General features: G+C 47.0%; 1 protein-coding gene across 2 annotated transcripts in view; it reads right to left on the bottom strand.

The window, feature by feature from the left end:
* Positions 1–20,039, bottom strand: part of WDR72 (WD repeat domain 72) — a 100,485-nt gene that overhangs the window by 63,542 nt on the left and 16,904 nt on the right. Inside the window, exons 4-13 of one of the 2 annotated variants that reach the window (XM_066636658.1) lie at positions 16,049–16,127; positions 14,422–14,596; positions 13,481–13,557; positions 10,809–10,928; positions 9,063–9,208; positions 8,614–8,710; positions 6,413–6,554; positions 5,481–5,726; positions 4,367–4,587; positions 1,095–1,290 (exon numbers count right to left, since the gene is read on the bottom strand). In XM_066636658.1, coding sequence (XP_066492755.1) covers positions 1,095–1,290; positions 4,367–4,587; positions 5,481–5,726; positions 6,413–6,554; positions 8,614–8,710; positions 9,063–9,208; positions 10,809–10,928; positions 13,481–13,557; positions 14,422–14,596; positions 16,049–16,127 — 1,499 coding nt within the window. The remainder of the gene's footprint in view (positions 1–1,094; positions 1,291–4,366; positions 4,588–5,480; positions 5,727–6,412; positions 6,555–8,613; positions 8,711–9,062; positions 9,209–10,808; positions 10,929–13,480; positions 13,558–14,421; positions 14,597–16,048; positions 16,128–20,039) is intronic. The other variant, XM_066636659.1, reaches the window with a different exon arrangement.

The raw sequence follows: 20,039 nt of genomic DNA, 5'->3' as shown, positions 1-20,039 counted from the left end.
TAAAGGCGTCTAGGCTAGACGCCAGCACCACATCCTGTGGCAAGGAGTTCCAGAGACCGGCCACACGCTGAGTAAAGAAATATTTTCTTTTGTCTGTCCTAACCCGCCCAACACTCAATTTTAGTGGATGTCCCCTGGTTCTGGTATTATGTGAGAGTGTAAAGAGCATCTCCCTATCCACTCTGTCCATTCCCTGCATAATTTTGTATGTCTCAATCATGTCCCCCCTCAAGCGTCTCTTTTCTAGGCTGAAGAGGCCCAAACGCCGTAGCCTTTCCTCATAAGGAAGGTGCCCCAGCCCCGTAATCATCTTAGTCTCTCTCTTTTGCACCTTTTCCATTTCCACTGTGTCTTTTTTGAGATGCGGCGACCAGAACTGGACACAATACTCCAGGTGTGGCCTTACCATAGATTTGTACAACGGCATTATAATACTAGCCGTTTTGTTCTCAATACCCTTCCTAATGATCCCAAGCCTTTTTCACTGCCGCCGCACATTGGGTCGACACTTTCATCGACCTGTCCACCACCACCCCAAGATCTCTCTCCTGATCTGTCACAGACAGCTCAGAATCCATCAGCCTATATCTAAAGTTTTGATTTTTTGCCCCAATGTGCATGACTTTACACTTACTGACATTGAAGCGCATCTGCCATTTTGCTGCCCATTCTGCCAGTCTGGAGAGATCCTTCTGGAGCTCCTCACAATCACTTCTGGTCTTTACCACTCGGAAAAGTTTGGTGGCAAAAGTTTAGGATGAAATGAGTTTGATCTTTAAATGAATTGCCAGGGAAAGGGAAGAAATGCAAGTTCTAGAAGAAGACATGCTGACTCCAAGGAGAGTAGTATTTAGTGATTAGAGTGCATGCACCCATTTTCGCTCCTCGCTTTCCCTTTACTGGCAGCAGAAAGGGGGAAGAACCTTGGTAGTTTATATCCTCTGCCACCATCTCAGGCTATGGAGGCCAGGCAGAGAAAGACTGGGGGGGGGGGGGGAGAGACAGTCATTAACAAACCAATATGCTTGCTGCAAACAGAAGCCTTGTGTATTAAGAACAAAAGAGGTGTGGAAAGAGAGAAGGCTTCCGCTTACCTGTCTCAATATCCCAAATATAAATGGAATCATTTTCACATCCAACAATCAGCAAGTTTTCCACGGGGTGCCACCGCAATGTCTTCACAGGGAAAAGATGCTTCCTAGCATGCAAGATGCAGACTCGTTCTTGGATATGCAGGAGTGCGACCGAATGATCGCTGCACATGCAGCACACAATTCTGTGGCTTTTAAACTACAAAAAGAGATCAAAATAACGATAATAATTCCAGCATACATCCTTGCGATACAAGGACATCTGCAAGAGGGATCTGAAGGCCTTAGGAGTGGACCTCAACAAGTGGGAAACCTTGGCCTCTGAGCGGCCCGCTTGGAGGCAGGCTGTGCAACATGGCCTTTCCCAGTTTGAAGAGACACTTGGCCAACAGTCTGAGGCTAAGAGGCAAAGAAGGAAGGCCCATAGCCAGGGAGACAGGCCAGGGACAGACTGCACTTGCTCCCAGTGTGGAAGGGATTGTCACTCCCGAATCGGCCTTTTCAGCCACACTAGACGCTGTTCCAGAACCACCTTTCAGGGCGTGATACCATAGTCTTTCGAGACTGAAGGTTGCCAACTATATAACTATATAATTCCAGCATGCATTGGCGTGTGATTGGCATGTCCACCAGCTGGTGTGTGCACGCATGCATACAGACACAACACACAACAGTGATGTGAAATCACTCCTCAGTGTCATTAAGTGCAACACCTTACCACATCCTCCTTCTAAGTGTAGTCAGGGAGGGAGGTCTAAAGATATGCTAAATACACACACAGATCTGGCCCTGCTGAACAGAGAACATGGTGCTGTGAACTGTTTCTATGAAACACTGGCAAAGGAGGCAAACACAAGTTTTGAAATGGGTTGCATTTAACATGACAAACTGGGGTGGGGGGCAGAAATGCATTTGCTAGAGGGGCAGGTCTGAAAACTGTCCAGGCGTTTAGAAGAGGAAGTGCTCCTGTGCCTCCAGCCTGCCTCTGTTTCCTGAGGTTGCTCCATTCTTCCAATTGCCATTTTGCTCTTCAACCTAACTTCTGGAAGGAAACATTAGGATAAAGTTTCACTGACACCCACCCTCGTTCTTTGGGATCAAGACTGGTCCATGATCTCCCTGTGCCTGGGGCAGTTTGCCCAGCGCTGCCTGCCTCTTCCTTAGCAGTGCAATGGCTGCCAATTCTGCAGCTTCCACTTCCACTCCCTTGGTTTGAAAAGGAAGAGGGGAAGAGAGAAAAGAAGAAGTGTGGAGGAGAGGACAATGGTGGGCTAGAGCGGGGGTGGCCAAACTTTTTGGCAGGAGGGCCACACCATCTCTCTGACACTGTGTCCAGGGCTGGGAAAAAAGAATTAATTTACATTTCAAATTTGAATAAATTTACATAAATGAATATATTAGAGATGGAAGTGATATGAATGAATGAAGGTCTTGCAATAGCTCAAGGCTTATAAAAGGCCTTGCACAAAGCAAGGCCAGCCTTTCCTTCATGCCGCTGCTGCATCACAGATGTGAAACAGCAAGCAGTGGAGGAAGCCCTCGTCCCACAGACCACATGAGAGGGCAAAACAGTTGGCTGTCACGCTGAGAGCAGTTGCATTGGGCCAGCGTGGGCTCCAGCAAGTCTCCGGAGGGCCAGAGACTCATTGGAGACTGGGGGCTCCCTGAGGGCCGGATTAGGAGTCCTCGAGGGCCATAAGTGGCCCCAGGGCCAGGGTTTGGGCACCTCTGGGCTAAAGCATCCCCCTCTCCTTTGTTTTTGAACGTATGGAGGAGGAAGAAGAGGCGTTGTCACCCCCTGCCAATCTGCTGCCTGAGGTGACTGCTCCCTCTGCATCATGGACAGCCCTGCTTGGGACACAGTGGGAAAGAAAAGTATTACATGGAGGTTCTAAATACAGAATCAAATCTGTAAATGTTGTGTGTGTGTGTGTGTGTGTGTGTGCATGCGTGTGTGTGTGTGCGCGCACGCGTGTGTAAGTCACACACAACATTGCTCAACAAAATTTATCCTGGGCACAGAATATTAGCCTCCCTGCAAGGTGTTCTTGAGGTACTGAAACTGAGATCATGTCACTAACCTGACATCCAGTTCCCTGCAACAAGATAAGATCACTTCTAAGCAAATCCCATACTCCACCCCATACTCCACTTCAAGGAAAGCAGATACCAGTCCTGCTTTCCTTGAAATTGGAAAGAGAATTTCCTGATTCTGTGAGCATCTGGGTCCAGATCTGAACTGGGCATATCCCTCCCTGAAAATCAAAATCATCTCCAGTAACAAAAAGAGTGTGGAGCTCTCTGCCTTACCATCTTCTGTGGAAAACCTTTTTTTTTTTTTTTAAACTGGACAATTTTCAATATTCTGTGAAAGGAATTTCAAACAACAAATTTCAACATCAGGGGCAAGAGGTGTGGTCTGGTAGATGAGCTGGTGCCCTGCCTGAAGAAGCTAAGCAGGTTCTCACCTTGAAAGGGCAAGAAAGTTGCTGATGGACCTTGGGAAGGCACTGCAAGAGGGTATGGAATGTCTGGAATGTGGAGGAGTCAGCTGGAGATGGATAACATCTTGAGAATCCACTGAACTGTGAACTGTGAACTATGAACTGTGGCTGCTGTGAGAGCTTGGACAGTGCAGAGCACAGCCAGGAGGATGGCTGCACTTGGATGGAAACTTCTGATTTGTTGAGGGTTCTGTGAGTTCTTCTCACAGAACACATACTTCTAAAAATCCAATTTGGAAAAAGGGGGCTTTATGAATTGCCTGCCTGTGTAAACCACCTTCCGTTCCACGTAAAAACAGAGAAGGGCGGTACCGACCTACGTACATCAGAGCAGAGGAGTGACCTTGACAAGGATGCATAGGTATAGGAAGAAAAAACTAGTGTTAGAGGAAGTGTAGAGAAGAGTAGTAGACCAGAGTTCACAGATGCTCTAGCCTAGCCCACTACCATTCTCCTCTCGTCCACACTTCATTTTCTACTCTGTTCTTTCTTCTTCATCTTGGCTCTCTCCGCACTGTCCAATCCAGGGAGCAGAGGAGGTGGTGGTAGGTGCGCTGCTGATAAGGGTGTGTGCGAAATGTTGCACACCAGCAAAGGTGCCAGACACTCTTGAGCCAGCTCAGTCTGTCTATTAAGTCCTATGTGTTCTGCAATTCATTTAAAAAGAGGGCAAGAAGAAGAACTGAAGTGGGAAATGTCAGCTTTTTTCTCAATACATTTCCCTTCCCGGGTGTGGGTATATTAATCTTTTATTTATTCTTTGTTACTCACTCTGTAGTTCTCTGAAGACAGCAGCAGATTTGTGACAGGACCAGCTTGTAAAGAAAAATGATGGAGAATCTCTCCAGTGAAAAGGTCCCACCAGATGACCGAAGAATCTTGGCTCCCTGACACTAGCCAGCTGGGATCAAATCGAGCAGATCGCCCATGGAGGTAAAGTAAAGAGGTGACACTGCTGCTGTGGCCGCTGAGAATTCGGTGAGAGCTGGAGTCTGAAAAAAAGAGTTAAATGTGAATAAACTGCATAAACATTTGTGCATAAACATTAACTACTTTGAGCTAACGATATTTACAATGACATCACTGCTCATATGAATATGGCCACAGTGTCACGTGGAACTCTCTGCCTCTTGAAATCTGGCTCTTGCAATCAGAGTTTTACCACCACTCTAACAGAAACTGAAAACATATCCATTCTCTCTTGGGGGGGCTTATGGGGGGGTTAAATTTTGCTTTGTTTTAATGGTTGCTTTCAAAGTCCCTTTTCTTAACTGGTTTCTTACTCTGTTAACTTTTTTTTGAGATTTACTTTTGGTTCTGTCTGAACATGTTAATTCTTATTATTCAGTTTAATTTGTTGAAGGCCTCCTTGAGAGTCTGCCTTTAGGAGGGGAAAGGTGGAGCAAAAGCATGTTTTAAATAGACTCTCTTTTCTGCAACAAGTACACTCAATGTTCAGCAAACTGTTAACATGCTTTAAAGGCAATAATCATAAAGAGAGAGGCTGATTTCCTAATTCAAGGCATTTATGCCTTGCCTTTCGGTCATAAAATGATGCTCAACAAGGGTTATAAAAAAGTCAAATAAAAACACCACATAGAACAAATGAGAATCAAACAACAAGACAAGGAGGTAGCAATAAAACACAAAGCATCAAAACAGAGAGCATCGTACTACAGCAGGTTAAAAAAAATTTTTTTAAATCAATTAGCTGGAATAAAAATGTCTTCATCAACCAATGGAAAACCAGGAGCCAGGACTGAGAAGCAAGCCAGGAGTCAAGAATGAAGCCAGGAATCAGGACTAAGTTGGGAGTAAGAAGCAAGAAGTAATAAAAAGGAAAGCACCAAAGCCAAGGAGACCGTGTTGCTCAGGCAAGCCTTACCTTTCAACAAGGAGTTGTCTTCCAAAAGCCTGGCTTTAGCAGCCTGCAGGGCAAGTATTATGAAGATGCGGCCATCTTCACATCCACACACCAGCTTATCCAGACTAGGAATATACACAGAGGAACAGATGGTGGTACTTGTGCTCCCCTCCTCAGCTCCACAGAAATGGTCAATGATGCTTCCAGCCACAGAGCTGTGGGCATTAAAGTTCTCCTGAAGAGTGCAGGATGCTGCTATTGGGATCTCTAGTGAGAAAAACAAAGGAGAGGCAGGAAGCTTAACAGTTTTTGGAAGATAGGGTAAAATGCACCCAAAGATGCTGCCAATCTTCCTGATCTTAGTGTAACCCAAAGGCCATGACAACAGAAATGAAAGTGGTTTCTGTTCTGAGCCTGTGTTTAAAGTGCTGTGAACTCTCATCATGAAATGAGAAAATCTCTTAGGGAAGTCTGCAATCCAATACACATTACCTGAGAGTAAGTCCCATTAAATTCAACAGGACATACCTCTGAGTAGAGATGCATAAGACTGTGCCATAAGATGTCCTAGTCTCTGCTCTCAACTCTCTATAGCAGCACTGGTATTCTTCAGCTACCTTCTGTGTCCAATGCAGGCACCTCCAAAGGACCTCAAATTCTTTGATAAAAGCAACCCAGAATAAAGCATGCAAATTAAACAGAATATTATATTTTCTGCCCAAGACAGAAGGACTTGGGATTTGGGGGTGTGGATTCCAAAACTCCTGTAATGTTCGCAAATATATTCTTAATTTTTTTTAAAGCATATATCTTTTTCTTGTCCCTTCAGAGATTAGAATTTGTGGTATTCTGCCACTCTGGATCTGCTCCTCCTAGTGGAGACCTGTGGATGTGGTCTCTTTTTTCATTGTTTTAGCTCTGCAGCACCTGAAAGAACAGAACAGTGTCCTAACCTTTTGGCGAGCCATCAAGAGTTGAAACGGGTACATCAGGAATATGCCACAAAGTGATTCTTCCAGCAGCTTCTCCAGCATAAAGAATTTTATAAAAAGGTTCCTTTCTTTCATTCATGAAGCCCATAACGTAAGAGAAGCTCTGTTTAAAAACAAAAATCCCCAGAGGGTTAGCTGTTTTAGGGCCCAATCCTATTCAGTTTTCCAGTGCTGATGCAGTTATGCCATTGGGGTATGCACTGCAACCTGTGGTGGTGGGGCAGTCACCGGGGTCTTCTTAAGGGAACATTCGTTCCCTTACCACATGGCTGCATTGTGGCTACACTGGAGCTGGAAAGTTGGATAGGAATGGGCCCTGACAGCCCAATCCTATGCATGTCTACTCAGAAGTACTAAGTCTCATTAGAGTCAATGGGGCTTACTCCCAGGAAAGTGTGGATAGGATTGGGCTGTAAGTCAGCAACAGTAAATAACAAAAGACACCTGTAGCATCTTAAAGACTACCAGATTTATTGTCTGTGGGTCAGCATAATTATCTGTACCTATAGATATGCTCTTTCTCCTCCCACACATACACCAGTGCAGGCAGGGCCAGCCCAGTCCATCATGAAGTTATTCGAGGCAGCAGATGGGAGAGAATGTGCCCACCATCTGCCTCCATCTGTCAGCCTTTGCCACTCTTTCTCTGCTCCCTGGAGACACTCTAGCCCATTATACTCCTCTCCTCTCCTCCATACTTCCTCTTCTGCTCCATTTCTCTCTTCCATTTCAAATCTAGGGAGCAGGAGGAGGACAAAGAGCGATGGATGGTTAAGGGGAAGGGGTGTCATTTGGCATAGCAAGGAACCACACAAGGGGGGTGGTTGCATTTGGCAAATTACTTCAGTTATTGGAGGACTTGGGCTGGGCCTGAGTACAGGCAGGGGCGATGTTGTTACACAGTGAGGCTAGGGGGGGCCATAATTAAAGACAGAAGCATGTCCCTTTACTACATAGAATCAAATGCAAACAAGATCCAAAGCAAAGAGTGAAGGATCGAAGAGTGTGTGTGACCTGCTCCCAACCAGTCATGCCTTGGCCAAGCAGTACAATGTACAAATATGCATAAGGATCTGCAACTCAGGAGTTTCACACACACAACAGACCTAGTACAGAAGGTGATGGCCACTGGTTACCACTTACAGCTTCCAGGAAACATTGCCTCATCAAGAATCTACAGCCTCTCCTCTCCTACAGCCTCTCCTCTTACAGACTTTAAGTGGCAATGGGGGGAAGACTTGCCCATTTTTGCATACATCCATTCCCCCACTTGAAACTACCACTGGATCCCCTAGCAGAGATGCAAACCCAGGAGTTAACCCCTGCAACAAACCCCACTGCCAGCTCTGCTTCCATACCTACTCGAGCAAACCTATAACAAGAACTAGCAACATCAACCATACAAGAGACTCGGCTTTCTTAATGAACAAACAGCCAGCAGGACCCCAGAGGGTGGGGCACAGTGCTACGTTTTGCCAGGCATCTCAATGCATTGTGTAAGCTGCCCCTTCCCTTTGCCATCAGAGCCATTCTGGGCAGCAGGAGCAACATGAAGGAGACACCTCCATGTTGCTCTCACCGCATGGAATGGGTCCAATGGTAAGGGTGAGGGGCAGTCTACACAATGGGTTGAGGCATCCTGCAAAATGTAGTGCTGTGGCCCCCCTCTGAGAATGCTACTGCCTCCAGCTACAACATTGCAAAGCTTTTTTTGACTGACTGCAGTGAAAATGGCAGAAGAGTTTCATTCCCACTCCGAGTTCATAGGTAAGGCAGAGCTGAATTAACTGGAGTGGGTTTTAGGACTGACCCCATTTGGAAGGAAGGGAGCTAAGTATGACTAGCTGCAGGGGGGGGAAAGTGTCTCTCAGGGTGATTTTACACATGGCACTCAAAAGTCCCTTTCAGTCTCAAAAGCATCCTTCATTTATGTAATTCCCCAGCACAGGAAGTGTAACAGAAGGGCCAACAGAGGAGGTATGTTGTGTTCAGCATGGCGCTTTCCTTCTGTTTACAGAGGAAGGAAGCCCAAGCAGAAGTTTTTAAAAGTTCTTTATGAAAACGCCCCCCCCCCAGCTGAGTTTAAAGGTTTTTGGCTGGCTGCTGGCCCTCAAGTTCACAGAAAATAGCCCTGGAGCTCCTGACCAGACCAGCCATGTTACCTGATTATCTTCCACACCTGTAGAACAAAGCAAGAGCGGGTAAACTGTTTCTTTGAGAACTCTTCCGTCAGACGGCTGGACGCTGCGTGAAAGGCCACTAACAAAAAATGCAAGAGAAAAGGGAGGGGGGGACCAGTCAACACTTTGGAAATGCAGCTCTGTTGAGACGCAGAGAGTGTGCAAGGCTCCCAAGTTCAGTTAAAAGCAATTACATGCCCTTTCTTCTCAGACAGCCAGTGCCAGCTGCCCATGTTTGACATGGCTAATCTCACCCCCTGCCAGGCCAAACAAAGCCGGGCGGCTGTCAGGTCCAGAGCAAAGCCTCTCATGCCAAAGTGGGTTTGTTCCACATTTTGATCACTGGTAACATGGGGAGATTTTCCATAATAAGCCTCCCAAAGTTCAGCTGGTGCCTGAAACTTTTTTGTGTGTTTCCCATCTGAGCCCACCTGTTCAGCAGCTGGTAGATGTAGCCACGGCCCTCCTCTGTCCAAATGATCAGCTTGTGAGCAGCCAGGACTTCACCCCCAGCAAAGCACTGGCCACTGGGGCTACACTCTGTCCACAGCAAGGAAAAGTCACAGTAATCGTAGACCTAATGTAACAAAGGGCACGCAGAGAAGAAGGTTGTTTTCCCAGTGAAATAGAGGCATCAACAGAGGTACCTCTGCAGGGCAGATCAAGACACAAAATCACTATCTGGATGGTCACACAAGATCAGGACAGGATACCAGAGGCAGGGCCCTTTTGGTGGAGGTGCCAGACCTGTGGAATTCCCCCCTCCCCTGGGGAAATAGGTCACTTCCTTTCTGGCTGCTTTAAATGGCAGCTGAAAATATTCTTCTGCAACAGGACTTTGAAGAATAATTTTATAAGATCAATGGAACTGGAATCTGTTTTATGCTGCTGTTGCTTTTATATTGCTTTGGTGCTGGTTTTTATTGCTTTTATATTTTTGATATTGTGCTTTGTTGATTTTAAAATTATATTTGTTCATTGTAAACGGCCTCAGTAGCATAACTACGGCAAGTATTGTAGGCACTGCAGTGCGCCATGTAAGTGCCCCCTCCCACTCACCATCACAGCCATTCCAGGCAGCAACGGCAACACACAGGAGACAATTTGGTTGTCGCTGCCTGGAATGGCTCTGACAGCGAGTGGGAGGGGCCACCTACATGGTGTGTTGCAGTGCCTGCAGTAATTACTTTTCCCCCCTCTAGCTATGCTACTGAGCTGTCTTGTTCTTGTTTTAACATGAAAAGGCAGGTTGAAATTATTCTCATAATAAGGTCAGAAGACCCAAACCAGATCCCCACATCTGCTAGGCTGCTTCAAGACCTCTTAAGGAAACTAGGGCTCAGTCCTAACCAACTTTCCAGCACTGACCTAGCTGCAAGGCAGACCCAAGGTAAGGTAACAGATATGCCCTTACCTTGAGAAGATTGCCTCCCCACTGCAGGATGTAGTGCGCGCCACATTGGCACAGCTTTGTCAGTGCTGGGAAGTTGGTTCGGATCCCGCCCCTACCCTCTGACCTGGCTACTTCTATCACTCCTCCTCCTGCTCCCTAGATTGAAGAAGGGAGCACAACAAAAGAGGAAAAGTGAAGGAAAGAGTATGGCGGGGAAGAAGAGGAGAACTAAGCGGAACGGGAAGTGTGGAGGAAAGGAGAGTGGTGGGCCACAAAGCTGGAGACTCTTCTCTCTTCTATATGACCTCTTCCTGGCCATTCCCCTCTTCTTTTTCAAATGTAGGAAATGGGAGGAGAGTAGCAGAGTCAGCAGCTGGTGCATGGCTGTATAAGGGAATACTGTATGTAGCACCCAGCACACCGCCTTGTGTAACAATTGTTCTTGGACCAGTGCTGAATGCCCATAGGCATTTTGAAATATGGGTGGGTTTCACCTTGTAGAAATGCTGTTTTGTTTCTCTTATAAAAGAACGACATTGGCAGATTTAAGCCCCGACACTTGCTTAGTTTCGTTTTTCAACTGCTGGGAAAAACATGATCTTTATTGTTAAAAGAGCACACTGAGAACATCAGGTTGAGTTTGTCATGATAAAATTCACACGGATTCTAAATTTCATTTTGTGAGTCTCATATAAGAGGTGGCTTTCCAGTCATCACACAGGATTCCACAGGTTCTAGAGGAAAGGGTTAATGTAAGGTCTACGTATGATTCTGTGACTTGTACCTTCCAGCAGCTGGAAAACACAACTAGAAGAAGTCTTCCGGTGTAGGTGCAGAATCGTATTGCTTGGCAGGGAGCACAGCCCAGAGCTTTGGATTCCCTTTCATGAACTGTTTGCTTATCCTGCATATCAAAAGCCAAAGAAAACAGAACACTGCAGAGCTAGACAAAAGAGATACAGAAACAAACTGCTGCCACAACCATCATCAGCAGGCTGGGGGTCAACCGGTACAAGCCCCCCCCCCCATGACATGCTTGGGGGGACTCCCATGCCACCATCCAATCCCCCATGGTGCTTATTTGGCCACCGCTTTAAAAAAAAAAAAGCTGCGGCTGAGTACACACCATGTGGAGCACTGTGGGGGGATTGAATGGTGGTGCAGCAGTGGCCCCCACAGCGCACACTTGGCTGCTGCTTTTTCAAAAATGCTAGAGGTGAATGGCTGCTGTGCCACCCACTTCTATCACTTTTTGAAAGCAAAAAGGCACAGCAAAAAAGGCATGTGCAACCACAATTACTTCCAGGTGGGAGATGGCATTTGCAGTCCTGGCTCCTGGGCAGCAGGGCAGTCAGGATCACCAGTGCCTAAGATCTCCTGATGTACACTGAATTGGACCTCCTTGTGGGGTCACTGCTGCCCCTTTTACTTGCCAGTGCAGCAGGCACCATTGTTCCAAATCACCTCCCACTCCCTAGATTTGGAAAGGAAGAGAGGAATGGAGCTAAAGATGGAGGAGAGTGATGAGCCTTTTCAAATCCAAGGAATGGGGGGACAGGGTGGCAGAAGCAAGCAGAGGGGGCTCCCTTGCCTATCTGCCTCCTATGGCAGTAGCCCAAGTTGGCCTCATGAATGGGCCAGGCCAAATCATCATTATCAAAAGTGAGCTATTGTGCAGATCTCTGCCTTAATACCAAATCAGGAAAGGAAGAATGAAAGGCATTCTGGAGTATACGGAAATGATATTATACACAAGATGACACTCTTCGCACGGCTGAGAAGGGTGGCCAAAGGACTATTAGAGGCAGCATGATGAAAGTCACTCAGACCCTGGAAGGGATCTTGCAGTCAGATGGAATGGTTGGGGTTTGGAGGGGGAAAAAATTGAAGAAGCAGCTATGGAGTCATCCATCTAAATGCCACCTCTATCACTCTCTAATGATGCTTTTTTTCTGTTAGCGCATGGGGCTGAGAGATGGCTGGGGAAAGTGGAAGGACACCTTGAAGCTCTGTAATAAATAAGATGATCTATTTCCTTGGCCTCCACAGCCCTGACACAGCTCCGAAATTTCTGCAGCTACCGGGGACCAAGAGGATGGCATGCCTGTTCTGTGTATACTACCTAAACTGCCTTGGAAGCAGGACTGCTGTTCAGTGGAAGAGCAAACGTTTTTGCATGCAGAAGGGCCTGGGTTCAGTCTCTGGCATCTCCAGGTAGGGCAGAGCAAAATTCTTGTCTGACCCTCAGGAGAGTCACTGTCTGTTGGTGCTGACAGTACTGAACTAAAGGGCTCAATGGTCTGACTCAGTATAAAGCACTTCCTATACAGTATATTAAAAGATCAGGGCTGCCTTCTCTTGTGCAAACCTCTATTTGCAGTCATGCCTCAAGAAAATGTTAGATTCCATGTTCTGAAGTTTAACAAGTTACTATTAGAAGCAGCGTCTTCTCAGTGGTGCTCCCCTCTGTGTGGAATTCTCCCTGTACAGAGGTCCACCTAACTCAGGCTTTGGGACAGTGTGACCAAGGCTTTAACCTGAGGAATGATCAAGACAGTTCAGAATATCCCAGCACACTTTGAAGAAATGTAACACAACACAAATGCCTTCTTGAATTAAAAATGCAAGTTGGATTTTCATTGAGCATGGTTGTCCTATTGGATTTGTACCTTTGACTTAGCTTCTCATACTGTTTTGATGTAAGCTCCTCTGGACTTATGGTAGCCTACACAGCACCATGTACTTTGATGATGTTATGTCAATAATAGTAATGTTTTTCTTTGGCTTTCATAGATTTACGACTAAATCGTCAGCCAGAGAGAAAATTACTGGAAATTTCAAAGCTTTCATATGGCCTTCCTCTTGCGTGTAACTCACAAGATGTTCCTCTAACCCAGTGGTATTTAAACTGGGGCGTCGCGATGCGACGGGGGCAGCCAGGAGACGGGGAAGGCAGTGGTGCGATTCGCAGGATCGCGCCGCTCAGGGGGGCTGCAGGGACTGGGATGCACTCACCAGTCCCTGCAGCAGCCGTCCCTGTGTGTGGGGCGCCCTGCGCGAGCACCTGCAGGGCTCCCCAGGTCAGGGAAAGGGAGAGTAGGGCGATTGCGCTCCGCTTCCATTTTTGCGGAGGCAGAGCAGATCGCTCCACTCTGGGGATTGCATCGCTGCCTTCCCCCTGCCCCTGCTGCCTCCCCCCCACCCCCACCAAGACTCACTGCGGGTTTCAAACTCCCAGAGAGTTTGAAAACCACAGCTCTAACCAAATGCCATCCTGTCATCTTCCTCAGCCCTTCCTCTGCCTACTCTTGCCTTCCTTGTGCTCATCACAAATAATTCAAAATACTATGAAATCATAAATGTCTAATTCGGAAAACCAGCAAAGATTTTTTTTTTTTGCAGAATACATTCAGAATACATTAAATGGGTTAGTTCATGTCCCACCCAGTTTCTTACCTGTATCTTGCTCACTGATGAGGACAAATCCCAGACTTGAAGGTCTCCCGCTACAGTCACAGCTATTAAGGAATCCTCTGTGAAAAAAGCAAAACAGAATCTGAGCCATCAATACCACAATCCTTTATAAGCCTATTCAGAAGTAACATCCATTAAGTTCAATGACCAGCACAGTCTAAGGCAGCACTGCCTTCACATGGGGATTACATCCCCAACAACAGATCCAATAGCAAGGGGGAATAAATGTGCCCTTAAAAAGCATCTAAGAATGGGAAACATATGAGGCAAAGGAAGTGGCCTAGACCAGGAAGCATGGTAGAAGCTGAGGCCAAGGGAAGGCATAGATGGATCCGGAAAAGAGGAACACTCAGGGGATAAGAAAAGCAAAAAGATGCTGGAAGGGACCTGAAGAAAAGGGTCAAAGGACGGGGCAAAGGGGCTGAGAGAAGTTAGAGAACCTAACTGCAGGACTTGCCTATCCATGAGACCAACTGAGGCAGGCACCTCAGGCATCTCTTGCTGACCTCCACACTTCCACTCCATTCCTTTCTTATAGATTCCTAGGGAATCTAGGGAATGGGAGGAGTGGCTCGTTGCTGGCCGGCATGCCACTGGGCTAGCAGGGGTTGCGTTTGGCCCTGGGAGGGCTGAAGAGTCAGGAACTAGAGGGAGCCAAGTTCAAGCGAAAGCCAGCTGGGATCAGAGATCAAAAATGTGGGTGGGCAATCAACCCCCACTCTGCTGCTGCCCCTCTCCTCACTCACATGGTCTTACATAGTTTACAAGCTGCAAGATCAAAATAGCTGCAGCCTTTTTACCAAACCAGTAATGGACATGTCTGTCCATTAATTTCCGCACCAGTTCTTCATTGTGTTTGTGAACGTTTATTTGCCGTTTCCTACAGAAACTTCAGCTTTTTGTGCTTTTCACAGCAGATGTACCTTGAATCCTTGGGGAGTGAACTAAGCACATGCAGCTGATCCAGTCTGAAGACTGAGAGGACGTCAAGGTGTGCAGCACAGCCAGCATTCTGGCGTCAATGATGAGGATGTTGTTGTACTGTCCACAGCACAGAAGCCAGCCATCTCCCGTCATGCGGAAGGAGCTGTGGTAATACTGAGCCAAGGGGAGAAGCCACAGTGGGTTAACCAACATGACCACACCAAGCCCTCCCCCCACCCCAAGATTGCTTTACATTCTAGGCCTCTGGTTTGTGTGCCGGAAACAGAAAGCAAAACATCAGCCAGCACATTCAGATGGCTTTTGGCTACCCTTGAAGATGGAGACAGGAAATTCGCTGACTCCCAACAGGTTGTGAAGCCAAAAGCACTGCATGGCTCAATGGGTCGCCTTTAGAAAAGGCCAATCCCCTCCTTCAGGCCCCTGTATAACCATTCCTGCCTCCCAAAAGCCAGAATCAACTGTACCATACCAAAGATAGACAGGGAAGGGAATTCTAGGTATTTCCCAGTTATTGCTTACTCCTTTTCAGGGAGCTATTACATCACTGATAGGGTTCAATTACACTCTGGGGGCCCAACAGGCTGACGCTTCCCAGCATAGCAGGCAGTGGTGGCCTAAATTGTTCAAGGGAGAAACTTGCACCATCACTGCCTTGTTCTGCACCCCCCACAACTGGGCCAGAGGCCATGGCATTAAAAGTGGGCAAGCCCATTTGCAGAGGTCAGGGGAGGAGGCTGATTGATGCTCCTCTGTCAGCGCCACTAGCTCTGAGGGAGGAGTGTCTGAATCCTCTCTCCTTTCCCAATTTTGGTGACTGGGAAGGAAGATGGGCATCAGTCTTTGGATGCTCCTCCCTCAATGCCCAAGAGACACTGAGCAAGGAACAGTGGTGAGATATCTAATGGCAGAAGGCAGAAAAGGACCCATAAGAACAGCTGCATTTTTGCAACGTCATGGCACAGAAACAAAGCTGAGCAATGCCAAAGTATTTGTAGAGCTTGGAGGGCTGGTAGAGGCTCCTGGATGCCATATGACTCTTTGAGCTGATTCCGTTTACTCCAGCTGCTCCTCCTGGAAGGGAAGGCCTGAGTTCAACGTTTCTGTGGGTCCAGATTCTTTGAAAGGCTGAGACACAATCAGGAATCCTTCTTCTGCCTGAGCTTTTAGGACAGTGCAGGAACAGCCTAAAACTGCCCAGCAACTGTGGTGTCATGCCAAATCCCCCCCTCCTCTTACCCAGCAGTGTGACAGCCTCTGCTTCTGCCACTCCCTTCCACTCCCTGGATTTGAAAAGAGAGGAATGGAGCAGAAGAGAGTAGCGGGCAAGAGATGCTGTAGCCCAGCACTCTTCTCTCCTCCTAACTTCCTCTTCTGCTCCCATCCCCTCTTCCTTTTCAAATTCAGAGAGCAGAAGGTGGAGGAGTGGTGAAGGCAGATGGCTGGGCAGATGGAGGCAGGCGCCCACTGCCAATCTGCTGCTTGAGGCAACTGCACCAGTTGGCCCCATGGATGTGCCAGCCTTGCAAGAATGGCCCCAAAAGCATCTACATGCAAGAGAAAAGGCAGCTATGACAATTTCCTTGGATAGAGAGTCGCGGTACTTACACAGATTGCCGTGTGCCTAAAGGGGAGTATTGTCTTCTCTATGCATTGTCCACAGGTGACATTCCAAATGCACATTTCACTGCCAAAAGAGAGCTCTGTGTTACGCTCCATTTAAGTGGCTGGAATCATTTCAGGGGACCCTGCATTTCCTCTGTGGGGACTACTGACTGTTGGCTGAGGACCGAGGGGTGAAAATGTTGCTGTCATTACTGGGGGCTGACAGCAGCACACTGCGGTATCTGTTTCGTTTGGGTAATTACACCCTCCTTCGCCTGCTGCTGCCTTGCAACAAGGCTGCCTTCAAGGACAAGATAGGCCTGTGACAAAAACAGCCATTATGGCTCCCATTACAGCTCATCAATGTGTCACCACAGCTATCATTTACTGGAAGAGTGGAAAATGATTTTCATTTCACTAAACTTAAACTACACGTTTTGCAAAGCCTAATACCTTTCTAAGCCAAGAGCGCCTTAGCTTCTCAGAAACAGGGTCTGGGATCAATCTCTGCTGAGAACAAACAGTGCCCCCCAGAGGCCAACTGCAAAACTACTAATGCGTCACACCACGCGTATAGCACTGAGTCATGCATTCACACCAGAGGACTGCCTGCAACTCCATACTAAAGGAATGAATGAACTGAATGAAGTAGTTTTGCAAGCTAATTTGGGCAAGGCTTTATTGCACTATGAACATTATTTAAAATGTAATAAGCATGGTTTATATTATGCAGGAGCTAAGGCTGTACAGAAAGATTGACAGCCCAATCCTCAGCATGTCTACTCAGAAGGAAGTCCCACTACAGTCAATGGGGCTTACTCCCAAATAAGTGTGCATAGGATTGCAGCCTTGCTATACTGTGCCACCATTATAAAGTCAAGCAAACAACCCCTAGTCTGGTTTAGATTACATATGTTGAATTTTAAACCCTTGCAGCATTTCAAAAGGCCTCTGATTCTATGCATTCATTAGCACCAAAACTAGTCCACCCTGAGCCTTCCATAGCATCTCACTGGCTTCCCATGTAAACATCCCAGGCCCAAGGCCAGCCCATTCATCAGTAGCAAATTGTCAGGGGCACCAACCACCCTCCTTTATCCACCCAGCAGCCTCCATCCAACTTTGCTGCTCCTCTTTCTTCCACTACCTGGATTTTACATGAATCCTTTATTATGCATGTTGCTGGTCTAATAGACAAGAATGGTTGGCTGATGGTGCTAATACTAAGGGGGTAGTTGGAAATCTATCTCCATGTTTTCATGAGAGACCCAGGAGATTTTGGAGAAGGTGAAATTCCCCCAGCAGAGAGGAGAGGTTGCTGAAAGGTATATGGTATGTGTGTCTGAGAGACAGGCCTGCAGGCTGACTCATGCCACAAGCAACTTGGAATTCCATTAGCAAAGGAATTGAAAATAAAACTGCAAATATTATATTGCCCCTAGAAAAATCTGCGGTGCAGTCACTCTGTTCACTACAACTCAAAAATGATATTGTACAGCTGGACAAGGTGAAGAATGCTGGGATTTAGGTGGAACACAACGTGCAAGACTTTAGGGAGCAGTGTACTGTCCAGAATATGAGACCCTTTACCTGCCCTCTATGTGCTCTTTTGTGCAACTACCTTTCTCTCACATGCTTTTGCTCTTTCCCTAACCACCTGAGGGAGAAGGATGCAACTTCCTAATCTCTCTCTCTCTCTCTGAATGGAGGCAGGCAGCCATTATTGATGAGCATCCCCTCACATCCAAAGAGTATAGGGCTGTGGTGAACCTGAGGGGGGGGCAAGGGGGACAAATGCCCCAGGCACCCAGCTTGGAGGGGCCATCCACCCCCTCCCGTGGCACCCCTGTCCATGGCACTCAGTCTGCCAGCATGCCGATCTGAGGGCTGGCCCCAAGGGCCTTTTGCCCAGAGGCATTCTGAGAGCCGGGGAAGCAGCACACCGCCTCCCTGACCCTCCGAAGGCCTTGTAAAGCCCTTGGAGGGACAAAAAACATCACTTCCAGTTTCACGGAAGGGCATAGCCCTTAGAAGGGCTAAAAAAACAGGAGTGATTTTTTTTTGGCCCTCCAAGGGATTTACAAAGCCTTTGGAGTGTTGGGGAGGCTGTGTATGGCTTCCCTTGGCCTCCAGAAGGAAGGCAGGGAGTGGCAGCTCGGCCAGTGGGGGGGTGCAACTTGTGGTCACAGCCCCGGGTAGTACCAGGGCCAGGATTGCCACTATTATAGGGTTCTCTGTTCCATGAGCACTAGATGCCTCTGATATTTCAGAAGATGTGTACGCTTGAGAAACTGTAAGTAAAGTATTTTTTCTGGAACCATAACTGCCTCTGCTCTTGTGTGTATTTACTGATAGCAGCAAATGAGATGGGTGGTGAAATTTCCATTAGTAAAAAGGGTTCTTCTGCTGACTGCTTGCTAGAAACCTCAGAACCCTCTTTTCCAACACAGAAGAGGGCAACCAAAATGCTCAGAGGGCTGTAGTATTTTCTTTATAAGGAAAGGCTAAAGCATTTGAGGGCTTTTCAGTTTAGAAAAAAGATGAATAAGGCAGGGTGTGCGTATGATGACTGAGGCTTCTAAAATTGTGTTTTATTCAGTGAAGCTGATTGGCAGGATCTTGACAGCAGGCAAAACAAAGTATTTCGCCAGCTAGTGCATCATCCTTCTATATGCTCTACTGTCATAAGCTGGGGTGCTTAGTTTAGATGGGGTACATAGTTTAGATGGTTATTTAAAAAATGGGATATGAGTGCAGAATGGGATAAGTTCACAAAGGACAGATCTATCCTTGGCCAGTAGCCGTGATGGCTATATAACACCTCTGAAATTGGAGGTGGTTTCAGTGGCGTCATTAGGGTTTGCATCACTCAGTGCGGGATGCCAGCGTGTCACCCCCCATGCAGTGGGCGGGGCAATACCCCAGGTGGTGGGTGTGGTGATGTACCCTCACTCCGCCCCCACTGGTTATTTGGCTGTACCTTTTGATAGAACAAAAATAGAACACATTCTGCATGAAATTACACTTTGATTGATATATAACATGATGGTATTATTCTTCCAATTTATGATTTTAGTGATTTTGGTACTAATGGTGTCTCTCACACACACACCCCCCCCAGGGTGTCAACTTACTAACACCTTACTGCAGCAGTTCTCAAACTTTTAGCACTGAGACCCATTTTTTAGAATGACAGTCTGTCCAAGACCCACCAGAAGTGATGTCATGGTGGAAGTAACAACATCAGGCAAATTAAAATAAATAAGTATAAATAATTAAACTGAAACAAATAATTACCGCAGACACTCACCTATAAGTCAACCCCACAGATAAGTCAAGGGGAGGTTTTGAACCAACAATCATGGAATTTTCTATGGCCCTCGGATAAGTCGGGGGTTAAACTTAGGGGGGTGACTATATATTTGCAGCCATTTTTACTCAGAAGTAGACCCACTGCTTTCCATGGGTGTTATTCTTAAGTAATGGTGCACTGAATTGTAGCCTGGGAAGGAGGGTCCCATCCTGGTGTTTCAAAAAACAGACCTGCATTGCAAGCATTTGCCAAGCAGAACCAGGCTGCAGCAGAAGGAAGATTAGAAGGTCTGCCCTGCCTGCCTGGTGCCTGCCTGCCCCTTGAGAAAGAAAGTGTTCAGAGTGGAAAGGCTCTGCCCTCTGATTGACCCAGAGATAAGGCGAAGTGATAACATGAGATATGGAGATACCCTGAAGTCTCCATCACTCACTTGTGGGCTTCCAAAGCATCTGGTTAGACACTGTGGTGAGAAACGGTTTGCTGAAGTGTGCCTTAGGTTTGATTCAGCAGAACTTTTTATGATCTACCTCCCTAGAGATCTCATGTGAGGTAGAGGGTTCTGCGTTTTAGATTAAGCAAGTATTACAGACATGTCTCTTTTTGTCCAAAGGTAACTATATCTAATGGTGCTCTCCCTGGAATTTCTTAATCCTTGGAGAAGTGGGAAGCACACAACAATAA

This window comes from Tiliqua scincoides, chromosome 8, assembly GCF_035046505.1.
Source record: "Tiliqua scincoides isolate rTilSci1 chromosome 8, rTilSci1.hap2, whole genome shotgun sequence".
NCBI lineage: Eukaryota > Metazoa > Chordata > Lepidosauria > Squamata > Scincidae > Tiliqua > Tiliqua scincoides.
Note: the sequence above shows the minus strand (reverse complement) of the source record. Positions and strands in the feature narration are given on the sequence as shown.